Source organism: Ambystoma mexicanum, chromosome 13 (genome assembly GCF_040938575.1).
Source record: "Ambystoma mexicanum isolate Mex_15411 chromosome 13, UKY_AmexF1_1, whole genome shotgun sequence".
Classification (NCBI taxonomy): Eukaryota; Metazoa; Chordata; class Amphibia; order Caudata; family Ambystomatidae; genus Ambystoma; species Ambystoma mexicanum.
In genome coordinates this window covers 743,562,310-743,575,490 of record NC_090938.1, presented here as the reverse complement: position 1 = coordinate 743,575,490, position 13,181 = coordinate 743,562,310, and the positions used below count along the sequence as shown (strand labels likewise).

At 48.6% G+C, this 13,181-nt stretch overlaps 1 protein-coding gene across 1 annotated transcript in view; it reads left to right on the top strand.

Moving 5' to 3' along the window:
• Nucleotides 1-789: 789 nt before the first annotated feature.
• The window catches only part of LOC138520519 (E3 ubiquitin-protein ligase TRIM39-like), a 193,174-nt gene continuing 180,782 nt past the window's right edge, over nt 790-13,181 (top strand). Inside the window, exons 1-2 of the mRNA XM_069632867.1 lie at nt 790-1,310; nt 6,404-6,499. Coding sequence (XP_069488968.1) covers nt 897-1,310; nt 6,404-6,499 — 510 coding nt within the window. The 5' untranslated portion in view covers nt 790-896. The remainder of the gene's footprint in view (nt 1,311-6,403; nt 6,500-13,181) is intronic.

The following is a 13,181-nucleotide window of genomic DNA, read 5'->3' as shown; positions in this document are numbered from 1 at the left end:
CATTGCTGCCTGGGGCGCAGCTGCCTGGGAATGCATCCTGCCTCTGGCATTGCTGCCCAGGTTGCAGCTGCATGGGAATACATCCTGCCTCTAGCATTGCTGCCTGGGTCGCAGCTGCATGGAAATACATCCTGCCTCTAGCATTGCTGCCTGGGTCGCAGCTGCATGGGAATAAATCCTGCCTCTAGCATTGCTGCCCAGGTGGCAGCTGCATGGGAATACATCCTGCCTCTGGCATTGCTGCGTGGGTCGCTTATTGGATTACCAGGGGACTGGTTTCTAGGTCTCTAAATTATGAAACAAGAACATCTTCTGTGTCGGGATTCGGAAGTGGAATCAGGAAAAACTGTGGCAGACGCACAATTTGTGACCACACACCATTTGCACAATAAATTGGCACAAAATAAAGAAGCTAAACATGAGGCAAATGCGTTTCAAGGTGCTATGCAATGTTACATACATAACTCTGGACAGTGCTCCGAAGCAGCTCTACAACTCATGGCGCTTGAAAACACACCAACAAAAAGAAGACATAGGAAAATACCAATATTGAAAAATGTGCTTGAAAAAAATGGTTGAAGCTGCATTCTAAAAGCTTTCTGCAGGGGGGAAATCCTCCCCCTTACAGGGATTGCACTTGCCTACTCGCAATAATAGGGGGAGGGGGCTCTTCTACAGCATTTTTTCCAAGGTCTCTTGTTGTTCCAAGTCCATACCAGTGCCTGCTCTACTGAGGACACGCCCACCCAGCTTGATAGGCGTGTCCCACAGCCAGTAAAGACCTCGCGCTCCTCCAGGGTGTATAAGGAAGGAGAAGGACTGACACGCCCCCTTCATGGGCTCCGATGAGAAACGAAACTTAACATCACTTGTTTTTGTTGCAGCTGAGCAGGAACATGGCCACAGCCGCCCAGCTCCAGAGCCTGAAGGAGGAGGCCACCTGCTCCATATGCCTGGAATACTTCACAGAGCCGGTGTCTGTGGAGTGCGGACATGCCTTCTGCCTGTCCTGCATCACTCAGTGCTGGGAGGCACTGGAGGCAAACTTCCCCTGCCCTCAGTGCAGGGAAACCTCACAGAGCAAAACCCTCCGACCCAACAGGCAGCTGGGGAACATGGTGGAAATAGCCAAACAGCTTCACGCCTCCAGCAACACCCCCCAAGAGGAGAACCTGTGCAGAGAACACGAAGAGAAACTGAAACTCTTCTGCGAGGATGACCAGAGACCCATCTGTGTGATCTGCCGGGAATCCAGGGGTCACAGAGCTCACAAAGTGCTCCGCATTCCAGAGGCTGCCCAGGAGTACCAGGTATGTGTGCTATAGGGACATGGGAATGTTCTAACACAGTGCTGCCCATTCCAGAGGCTGCCCAGGAGTACAAGGTATGTGTGCTATAGGTCTGGACATGGGTGTGTTCTAATACAGTGCTCTTCATTTCTGAGGCTGCCCAGGAGTACAAGGGAAGTGTGCTGTAGGTCTGGGACATGGGGGGTTCTCACACAGTGCTCTTTATTTCTGAGGCTGCCCAGGAGTACAAGGAATGTGTGCTGTAGGCCAGGGACATGGGTGGGTTCTCTGCACAGTGCTCCTCATTCCAGCGCCTGTCCAGGAGTACAAGGTGTATGTGTGTTATAGGGACATGGGGTTGGGTGGAGGGTGGGGTTCTCACACTGTTCCTCCATCCCAGCAGTTGCCCATGAGTACAAGTGGGGGCCAGCCTCCCGGGGAAGATGGGTAACGTTGTGGATATGATGGCGCACAGGCACTCATTATAACCACAGTGAACCCCTAAAGCAGGACGTCCAGCACGTGCAGCTGCACAGTGAAGAGAACCACACACCTGAGTGTGTGCCAGGTATCTCTGCAGCATAGAGCTCACACAGTGTGTCCTATAAAGAAGGGCCCAAGAGCACACTGTGTGTGACTTTACTGGTGGCAAAAGGCACCCTCGCGGCACCTTCATAAGGGTGCCCAGGAGCACAAGTAGAGTATGTAAAGGGGCAGGAATCAAAGAGTCGGACCTAAGTACCACAATGTGCATTAGACGGGTCTGTGACCTTAGGGTGCACGCTGTATGTCCAATTTAGGAGGCAGCCTAAGGGCACACCATGTATATTATGTGAAGGGTCTGAGCTTGCAAAGGTCACAGTGTCGTCTATAGTAAGATGCCCAAGAGCACACGATGTTCATATAACAAGCTTGGGACCAAAGGGTTGCCACAGAATAAGGCTGACCAAATGTACAAATTGCATATGTGACCAGACATGTCCCACGATGCCCCCGCACCCAGAGAGTACACATGCCATGGATAGAACCTAAGGTGCTGGGTGGAGACTGCCCAAGAGTACACGTGATGAATGTTGCATGTCTTGGGATCCTAAAGCTCCTGGTGAGTGGGGGCTGCCCAAGAGTACATGGGGTGTATGTGGCAAGTCTTGGGAGCATATTTCTCATAATGAGTAAAGGCTGCCACAGAGTACAGAGGGTGTACGTGGCATGTCTTGGGACCCTAAATCTCCTACTGAGTTCCAGGCTGCCCAACAGTACAATGGTGTGTGTGGCATGTTTGGGACCTTGCATCTCATACTGCGTTCCAGGCTGCCCAACAGTACAATGGTGTGTGTGTGGCATGTGTGGGACCTTGAATCTCATACTGTGTGGGGGCTGCCACAGAGTACAGGGTGTGTGTGTGGTATGTCTTGGTCAGTAATACACTGCACGGCTGCTGCTATTCCCCATTATGGAATCCCACAGGACATGCAGTAATTCTGCATGGACAGTTGCTGCCGCTTTACATGCTAGTATTAACTCCATGTCAAAGCAGCCGATTTTAGGTGTGCGTTCACTTCTAATGAGGCCCTTCTTTTAAGGAAATACATAAATGGAGGTTGTTCCTCCAATTAACCCCTAAAATCTCCCTTCTTTTGACTCCAGCCCTCTTCTGACTCCAGTCCTCTTGCTCGACTGCAAACCCCACTGCCCCCCACTTCATCCAATGGCGAGCTCTCTGCAGATGGGCAATGGTTGGACCCAGCCCTGGGGCGCAGCCCCATCCCATGCGAGGCTGGTGCTACTCGACTTCAGCCCCCCACCCCCTGCCCCACTTCACCCAATGTTAAGGTTTCTGCTTAACCTTCACTCTCTGATCATTGCAATGCAAGTAACCTGGCATGTGCCCAGCATGTGACCTCACCCATGACCTCACGTTGCCATGTGTGGATATCCCAAGCCTCCCAGTGGGTGCTCCTGCTGAGGGTGCAAGTCTCGGGGCCTTAAGTCTCCCACTGTAGGAGGGTCTGCTGAGGAGAACTAGGTGTGTTTGTGGCAGAACAAGGATCTCAGATCTGGTTACATATGTGTCGTGGGTGATGTCATCATTCATATTTAATGGGGGAAAGGATATGAGGATTGATGACCTTAGGACCTCTATGAACAGAGTGTCTTCCAAGATGAATGAGCTATGGTTTGTAAACCAGTCTATGGGAGCACCCAGGTGTCTGAGGGAGCATTCTCTATAGACTGTCCATTGGCCTATGGGAGCAGCTAGAAGACTGAGGGAGCATTCTCTATAGACTGTACATTAGCCTATGGGAGCAGCTAGAAGACTGAAGGAGCATTCTCTATAGACTGTACATTAGCCTATGGGAGCAGCTAGAAGACTGAGGGAGCATTCCTTATAGACTGTACACTAGCCTATGGTAGCAGCTAGAAGACTGAGGGAGCATTCTCTATAGACTGTACATTAGCCTATGGGGAGCAGCTAGGCGTCTAATGGAGCATTCTCTATAGACTGTACATTAGCCTATGGGAGCAGCTAGAAGGCTGAGGGAGCATTCCCTATAGACTGTACATTAGCCTATGGGAGCAGCTGCGAGTCTGAGGGAGCATTCTCTATAGACTGCACATTAGCCTATGGGAGCAGCTGGGAGTCTGAGGGAGCATTCTCTATAGACTGGACATTAGCCTATGGCAGCAGGTCGGAGTCTGTGGCAGCATTCTTTACTGACTGTGCATTAGCCTATGGGAGCAGCCAGGAGTCTATGGGAGCATTCTAGATAGACTGTACATTAGCCTATGGGGGCAGCCAGGAGTCTGTGGGAGCATTCTATATAGACTGTACATTAGCCTATGGGAGCAGCCAGGAGTCTATGGGAGCATTCTATATAGACTGTACATTAGCCTATGGGGGCAGCCAGGAGTCTGTGGGAGCATTCTTTATAGACTTTACATTAGCCCATGGGAGCAGCCAGGAGTCTGAGGGAGCATTATTTATAGACTATAGTAAGCGGTGGGGGCAGTCAGGAGTCTGTGGGAGCATTCTTTATAGACTGTACATTAGCAAATGGGAGAAGCTAGGAGTCTGAGGGAGCATTCTTTATAGACTGCATTAGCCTATGGGAGCAGCAAGGAGTCTGAGGGAGGGTTCGGGGGTTTCCCTACCGTGAATAATTTTAAAATAATGGGTTAAAATGTTGCATTTTAGAGCATACTTTAAAAAAAAGCCAAACAGTTTGCAATTGGAGATGGAGGGCCAAGGGGGAAAGCATGATATTTTTGACGGGACATCTATGATAGATATCCAGTAAAATATATCCCTTTCCTGTCCCCTGGGCTCCACAGCACCTCAGAAGGAGAGCTGATTTTGCCAACTGGGTAGGGGATTGTGCAAAAAAGGCATTTTTAAAATGCCTTTGTTGTACAACCCTCCCTCCCACTACCCCCCACTTGCCAAAATCAGCTCAACGGACCAAAACAAACGCACACACATATACACACACACACACATACACGCACATTCACACAACAATCACTCTATCATTCATACAAGCACCCATCACCATACACTCACTCATAACACAAGCATACATGCATCCATACAACTATTTAAATAAAAAATAAATGAACATAAACGTACCTTCTGCAGGGGCCTGCACGTGGGTGCTGAAATGCCCTGCTCCAGTTTGCTCTGTCCGTATGTGTGAGGTGGCGCAGGAGCTCCTCCTCTCACATACAGACATGCTGTGCCCTAGCCAGCATTTCCAATGAGCTATGCGAGGCTTGCGAAGCAAAACGCTTCCAGCCTTGCATGGCTTAGTGAGCATGTATGGCTGGGGAACTGAACTGTCAAAGGGAAACAGTTCAGCCAGTCCAGGAGCACTCCCTCAGCTGGAAAAAGCAGCCGAGGGAGTGCTCAGTGTTTCACTGGGCTGGCTCCTCGGCTCCTCCATAATGGGTGGGGGGGCCACTGGGTGGACGCCCCCTCGCCCATTATGGATGAGCCGCCAGGTTCGGACTGGCCTATAGGGCAATAGGGCAATGCCCGTACCAAAAATGCAAAATGCGAGTGTAGGCCAGTCAAAACGGCCCCTTTTTTGGCCAATGTGGGCCAGCTTGATGAGTTACTTCTCTATGCAGCTGGTAGTTTTGACCATTGTTGCTGAATGAAAATTCTTTAAATATCACAATTTGCTTAACAAAAAACACCCCCTTGGGTACTATTCAAACAGTCTGTGACTAAAGGAATGAATATCCATTTGCAACTGCGGGCTGCTTTTTCATTGGTGCCTGAGACAGTTGTATTGTCCACTCCGACCATGTGAGCCACCCCTGCCCATTTCCTCCAATCTTAAAAAAAAAAAAAAAAGATTTTGTTTTTTTACATTTCATGCTGGGCTCTTGCCACCCCCTCCCCCCTCCCCCCCCCCCTCTGGGATGGGGCCGCGCCCCACAGTTTGAAGACCTCTGTTATAGACTATACATTAACCTGTGGGAGAAGCAAGCTAGGAGTCTGAGGGAGAATTCTTCATAGTCTGTACATTAGCATATGGGAATAGTAAGGAGTCTGAGGGAGCATTCTTTATAGACTGTCCCGTAGCCTATGGGGGAAGCTAGAAGTCTGAGGGAGCATTCTTTACAGACTCCATTAGCCTATGGGAGCACCTAGGAGTCTGAGGGAGCATTCTTTATAGACTGTCTGTTAGCCTATGGGAGCAGCAGGGAGACTAAGGGAGCATTCTTTATAGAATGCATTAGCATATGGGAGCAGCAAGCAGTCTGAGGGAGCATTTTTTATAGACCGTACATTACCCTATGGGAATAGTAAGGAGTCTGAGGGAGCATACACTCTAGACTGTCCATTAGCCGATGGGAGCACCTAGGAGTCTGAGGGAGCATTCTTTATAGACTGTCTGTTAGCCTATGGGAGCACCTAGGAGTCTGAGGGAGCATACACTCTAGACTGTAAGTGTGCTTAAGAGAAAATACAGGGGGCTTTCTTCATAGACTATATACAGGTGTAGGGAAAGAGCTAGGCTGTCCTGGGACCCTTCTATCTTGTTGTCTGTGTAGATTATTTATTTACAGGAAATCTTTTGACTAACAAACTGGTTTTATTTTTGTAGGATAAACTTTACAGCCACATGGAGCATCTGAAAAAAGAGCTGAAGGGCCTGCAGGAGTGGGTAGAGGAAGAAAGTAGGAAAGCATCCAAGCTCGAGGTGAGAGCAATGGCTTCATATATGTGTAGAGCGGCTCAGGGCAGAGAGGCTCGAGGGAGCCTTCGAGAGTCCATGGAGCAGTGCTGGGTGGGTGAGATTGCGAGACATCCCCTGAGAGGACAGGGAGCAGTGTTGGATGGGTGAGATAGGAGACATCCCCTGAGAGTATTGAATTGAATTGATTGATTATTTATATTGTGCCTATACACAATGTGTTTCAAAGCACTTAAAGGCAGGGAGGGAACAAGGGAGAATACAGTGATATTCTTATAAGTCCTTGATACATTAAGAATGTGAAATTAACTATCATACTCGGCCTGGCGACATTTCAGATAGTGCAAGAGCTTTTGACAGTGATAAGGGGGCTGGTGGGGTGGGAAGGAGAATGAGACAGACAAGCAGCTACCTTACTAGGCCTGATGACAATTTTGGTAGTACCGGAATTTAACAAGAGGTGGGGGGAGGGGAAACAGGGAGAAGGAGAACAAAACAAGAAACTATCCTACTTAGCCTGACGACAATTCAGATCGTGCTGGAGAGGGAGAGGGAGGAAAAAATAAGTGAGGGGGGAGGAGACAAACAAGCTGCTATCATACAGTTCGGCGACATTTCTGATAGCAAGTGCTAAGGATACAGTGAAGGGAGGGGGGAGAGGAGAAAGGAGGGGACAGCAAGAAGAGGGATTTAAATAAGCAGACATCTAAGCAAACAGGGGGGGGCGAGATACAACAGGCAAGCATACAGGCAACCAGGGGGAGTTAGAGAAAAAGGATAGAAAGAGAGGTAAGGATAGGCAAAAAAAGAGGATTGCAACTAAGCCAACTGAATGAAAACACTGCCAGATTTGAATTATGCTAAATGCATGAAAACACAGCCAAATCTGAATTAAGCTAAATGCATGAAAACACAGCCACATTTGAATTGAGGCTAAATGCATGAAAACACAATCAAATTTGAATTAAGCTAAATGCATGAAAACACAGCCAAATCTGAATTAAGCTAAATGCATGAAAACACAGCCAAATCTGAATTAAGCTAAATGCATGAAAACACAGCCACATTTGAATTAAGCTTAAATGCATGAAAACACACCCAAATTTGAATTAAGCTAAATGCATGAAAACATAGCCAAATCTGAATTAAGCTAAATGCATGAAAACACAGCCACATTTGAATTAAGCTTAAATGCATGAAAACACACCCACATTTGAATTAAGCTAAATGCATGAAAACATAGCCAAATCTGAATTAAGCTAAATGCATGAAAACACAGCCACATTTGAATTAAGCTTAAATGCATGAAAACACACCCAAATTTGAATTAAGCTAAATGCATGAAAACATAGCCAAATCAGAATTAAGCTAAATGCATGAAAACACAGCCAAATCTGAATTAAGCTAAATACATGAAAACACAGCCACATTTGGAAAGCACCCAGATACAGAAGTTAGAAGTGGGTGTGAACATGCAGTGTAATCAGAGGTTCAAACATGGGGGACAAGCAGAGAGGGGGGCTGAGGCACAAGGGGGTAGAAACGTGCCAAGAGTAGGGAATGTACCCATAGTTATGGAGGAAGTGTTATGGAAGTCCAGATTTCAAGGTAGAGTGAGGTCGCAGCGTCAAGGAAGTTTGAATGCAGGGGTGACAAGAAAATACCTCAAGTAGCATTCTGGTAGCGGACATGAAGAAGACAAGGGCCTTAGATGCAGGCCTTTGACGAAGGGCTGGCTCCGCACTGCCGGTGCCCCCATTGGTTGAAGAAGAAAACGAAGTAGCCAATGGGGCGTGCTTGCTGCAGGAAGTCAATGCAGCAGGATTCAATGCAGTAAGCGAGCCGCCATCTTGGATGTGGCCGAGTGCCACAGGGCCATATGGGATGAAACAGAGGTGCCCTTGAATTGTCAGGCACCAGGTTAAAAAAACAAGTGCTAATCGGTCAAACGGCATTCCGTAACCATAGTGAACAAAGCACTTCAATTATGCAGAGCATTCCATCCACGGCAAACAATTCAGAAACAGTAGCGCTCGCACACAGAATGAAATTATTGGCATGATATTGGGGCCAATGCTGGAGATGTGAGCCCCAGTGGCTTACCTTCGGGAGAAACACGGATTCAGCTGAAGTAGGGACCGCAAATGCGCACAGCGTGCAGAACAGCTGATTCAAGGTGAGGAAGCAGAAGAGAGCAGAGCCGGAGGGGAGAGATACGAGACATCCCCTGAGAGTACGGGGAGCAGGGCTGGAGGGCAGAGATATGAGACAACCCCTGAGAGTACGGGGAGCAGAGCTGGAGGGGAAGGATACGAGACATACCCTCAGAGTACGGGGAGCAGAGCTGGAGGGGAGAGATACAAGACATCCACTGAGAAGTGCTGGAGGCGGGAGAGATTAGACATCCACAGCCAGGTGGATGAGCTGGAAAGCCGACATGGGGCGTCCTATGAAAGTAACAAAAAGCATAAATGGGGGTCAGAGATATAAGGGGTCCCCCGAAAGTTACAGATAATGGAACAATAGCATAGAGACCTGCTGTGGATGCCATTCCATAGTAAGAGAGGTAGAGAGCCACGCAGGCAAGCTCACACGAGGCCGGGACTGGAAGTGAGACAAGAAGATACAGGCTGGATGACCTCAAGAGCACCAGATCATACCCCTGCAGTCAACAAGCATCTGACGGACACAGACAGTGGTGCTCCAGGTGACATGTCTGCTACATAGAAGTACGATCCGCGCCAAGCAGTGACTCTGTATCGTCCAAAGATGATCAGAGGAAAAAGGGCTACATATGGACGCTGAACAATTATGTGGCTAAGGAGCATAGCCCAACACTGATCATGCACATTAATGACATCCCTGCTGAGTTCCTCATCGACGACGGTAAACATCCTATGTGTGGAGGCATACAACAGGCTCCCACAGCCCCAAAGCTAACCGTCGACCATAGACATCTACCTGTATGGGTCCACAACACCCCGGCCATGCAGAGGAGTAATTTCAGCAGTCTGCTCATGCAAAGCACATGCAGCACCCCTCCAGCTTCACGTGCTCAAGACAGAGACCAACAGTGGGTGTATCCTCAGCTTCAAGACCGCAGTAGACATGGGGCTGGTACACGTCGCCTACCAGTTGAAAACACCTGTCTGGGGTGGCTGTTGGTTTGGTACTCTTGTTCAAAGGAGGATTGCCTAGCAGTTCAGTGCTGGACTGCTCAAGTGGGCGGGACAAAGACTGATATGCAAATGGTATTCCTCCTTTGTGAAAGGTACAGTGAGGTAAAACATGTTGCTGCGGACTGAGTGGGTTCATTCCCACAGAACAGGTTATCATTCCGTGTTCTTTCATGCAGAGGGGCGCCCTGACCTCTTTTTAAAGTTAAAAGGAACTTGGGGTTGGTCACCCTAAGTTACCTACAGTTATCCAGACGTGAACCCCTTGCTTACTGTGCTCAGAGAGGCACAGCTCCACCTCACTGATGAGCCCCGACTAAGCAGAAACACGTGCCTGGGGTTGCTGTTGGTTTGGTACTCTTGTTCAAAGGAGGATTGCCTAGCATTTCAGTGCTGGACTGCTCAAGAGTGCAGGACAAAGACTGATATGCAAATGGATAGGCCTCCTTTGTGAAAGGTACAGTGAGGTAAAACATGTGGCTGAAGATTCTGAGTGGGTACATTCCCACAGGACAGGTTATCGTGCCGTGTTCTTTCTTGCAGAGGGGCGCCCTGACCTTTTTTTTGGATATTGAAAGGACATTCACAAAACTGTTCAAAGGGCTCGGCAAAAGCTCAGAAACTGCAAAATGCAACTTCATATAGACCCCGACGTCTAGCCGATAGCCCAACACTATCGGGGCATATCAGTCAACATACAGAAACAGGTGGAGGACGAACTCAAGAAACTATTGGACCAACACATCATTGAACCCGCCATAGAGCCCACACCCTGGGTATCCCCCATAGTACCTGTCCCCAAAAAAGCAGCCGAAGGGTCGATCCGGCTATGTGTAGATATGAGAAGGGAAAATTAGGCAATACAAAGAGAGAGACATCAGGTGCCTCGAATCACAGACATGGTTCACTTACTCCACGGAGCAAAGGTGTTCTCGAAACTAGAACTCACAAAGGGATATCACCAGCTAGAAATTGTCCCTGAGTCGAGATACATCACCACATTCTTGACACATATGGGCCTATTCTGATATAAACGACTCAGTGTCAGAATATCATCTGCACACAAAATCTTTCAGGACGAATTTCACAAGGTCATACGACACATCCCTAACTGCTTAAATTACTCGGATGACGTCCTGGTCTTTGGAAGATCCACAGAGGAACATGATGCCGTACTGTACCGGCTATGTTTAGCGCTTGAGGTGGCGGGGCTGACAATGATCAAAAACAAATGCGTGTTCCGCAAGGGCTCATTAAGAATTTTCGGACACCTCTTTTCTGAACGAGGCATGCGACCTGACCATGACAAAGTAGCAGCGCTCAACACTGCCTCGAGACCGCAGAATATGTCTGAGCTACGCTCGTTCCTCTGGCTTTCTAGCTATTGCTCAAGATACCTGCAGTGAAAGGGGCCCCTAGGGGTCCCTCGTGTTATGGAAACAAGGCAAATCACCATACAAGATGGATACGCCAGACACGAGGTTGTATTCCCAAAAGCTAGGGTTTATTGCAAGCAAAAATAGTCTCAGTTGGCCAACTCGGTCTCTGGACCTCGTGGGACGCAAGAGAGCGAATTACATACAACAGTTACATATATACAAAATGCATGTCTTACAATCAGCTGTGACACGTCTAACACCGCCCTTTGTATGGTTTCTTTGAACTGGGTTTGATGATAGACATTTTCAATGAATATGACGAAGATGACACCTTCAAATATCTATTTTAGCAACAATATACAACATTGCAAGTTTTTTTTTTTTACTTTTATTTATTCAGCTCGGCAACACAGATACAGGTGAGTATAAATAAGGCATATGGAAACAAAACAGTGCAATCGGCACAAATACATATAGTTTGTATAAACGAAGCACATAAAGGAAAAAGAATCAACATATGCACATGGGGGGACACATGGAAGGTCGGAACATAGGCAGATGGAAAATAATTCAAGGACCACCTAAGGATGAACTAGGATAGGGAGTTGGGGATGCAGGATCTGAGTCGGAGTCAGTGGAAGACATGAATGAGCGGAACTTCAGCCAGATATCTCTAGGTCTGGAATGGGCGGGCTGTTGTATCGCCCAGGACTCTTCGGTGTCGGAGGCCCACGTAACTGCCCTGAGCCACTGTGCATGAGTAGGGGTGGTAGGCCGAAGCCAGCGAAGTAGAATTGTGCGCACAGCTAGTAGCATACAGAGGCCAGCCAGTTTTCTGGAGTCACGGTGGAGCTCGGGGAAATCGTGAAATAGACATTTCATTGGGGATGGGGAGATGGGGGATTCGAGGATAGACGACATAGTGGAGCACACTGAGGTCCAGAATTGAGTGAGTCGGGGACAAGACCAGATCATGTGGATATAATCAGCATCATCATAGCCACACCTAGGGCACCTAGGGGAGGAGTCTCCCGATATGCGATGTAGCCTGGTCGGGGTGTAGTGGTACCTGTGGAGCACCTTAAATTGAATTAATTTGAATCGGGAGTTGAAGGAGACCCCTTGGATACGTACACACATATGGGTCCAACGCTCATCAGACATCTCGAGGCCGAGATCTGTCTCCCAGGAGCGCCGTAGTTTGGGGAATGTGGGGGGTGATCTGGTTTGAAGCAGAGTATATAGTCTGGAGATTTTGCCCCTCAAGGGGACAGGTGAGGATAGTTCGGTGATTGCAGGTTCATCAGGTGGCAGTGCTGGAAAACACGTGTACTTGTGCTTGAGTACTCTACGGAGGGACGAATATTGGAGCCAAACGGAGGGTCTCCGTCTGAGGGGAGCCGGGAGGTCAGGCCATTCTATGAAATTACCCTGTTTGAATATGTCCCGCAACAATTCATAACCCGCCTCGGCCCAAGTACGAACCACAGAGGGAGGGACTCGTGGGACCTCCGGAAGGAAATTCCAAATTGGGAAGTTACCGTGGAAGGGATGGGCGATGCCCAGTATTTGCCAAGATTTGGATAAGGCCAAGGATGTGCATGTCGCTGGATCCAGTGAGTCCGATACCATTGGCATAGGTGTGATCACGAGAGATCGAATGTCACGGTCACTGACTGATAGCCTTTCTAGTCTGACATGGGGGGGTCCGATATATTGAACCAGTGCGCAGTGTGTTGGAGTTGTGCCGCCAGCCAGTACTTAAGGAAGTCTGGTGCCCCAAAGCCGCCAGCTTCCATTGGGGCGGAAAGGGTCTTGAATTTAAGGCGGACTGCGCCAGAGTGCTAGAGGAAGGTATTAAGGGTGCGTGTCAATGCCCGAAAAAAGTCAGCTCCCGGCCACTGCGGAATATTAGCAAATCTATACAGGAGTTGGGGAAGTACCACCATCTTCAGTACCCCTATCCTACCCGCCAGTGAGATCGGAAGTTTGTTCCAGCCCTGTATTTTTATTGTAAGGTTTGCCAGGTATGACTGATAATTTTCCTCCAGGACCCCGTTCAGTGTGACGGGACACCACTACGCCCAAATAAGTAAATTTAGATTGGGCCCATGCGAATCCTATGGTATCGGG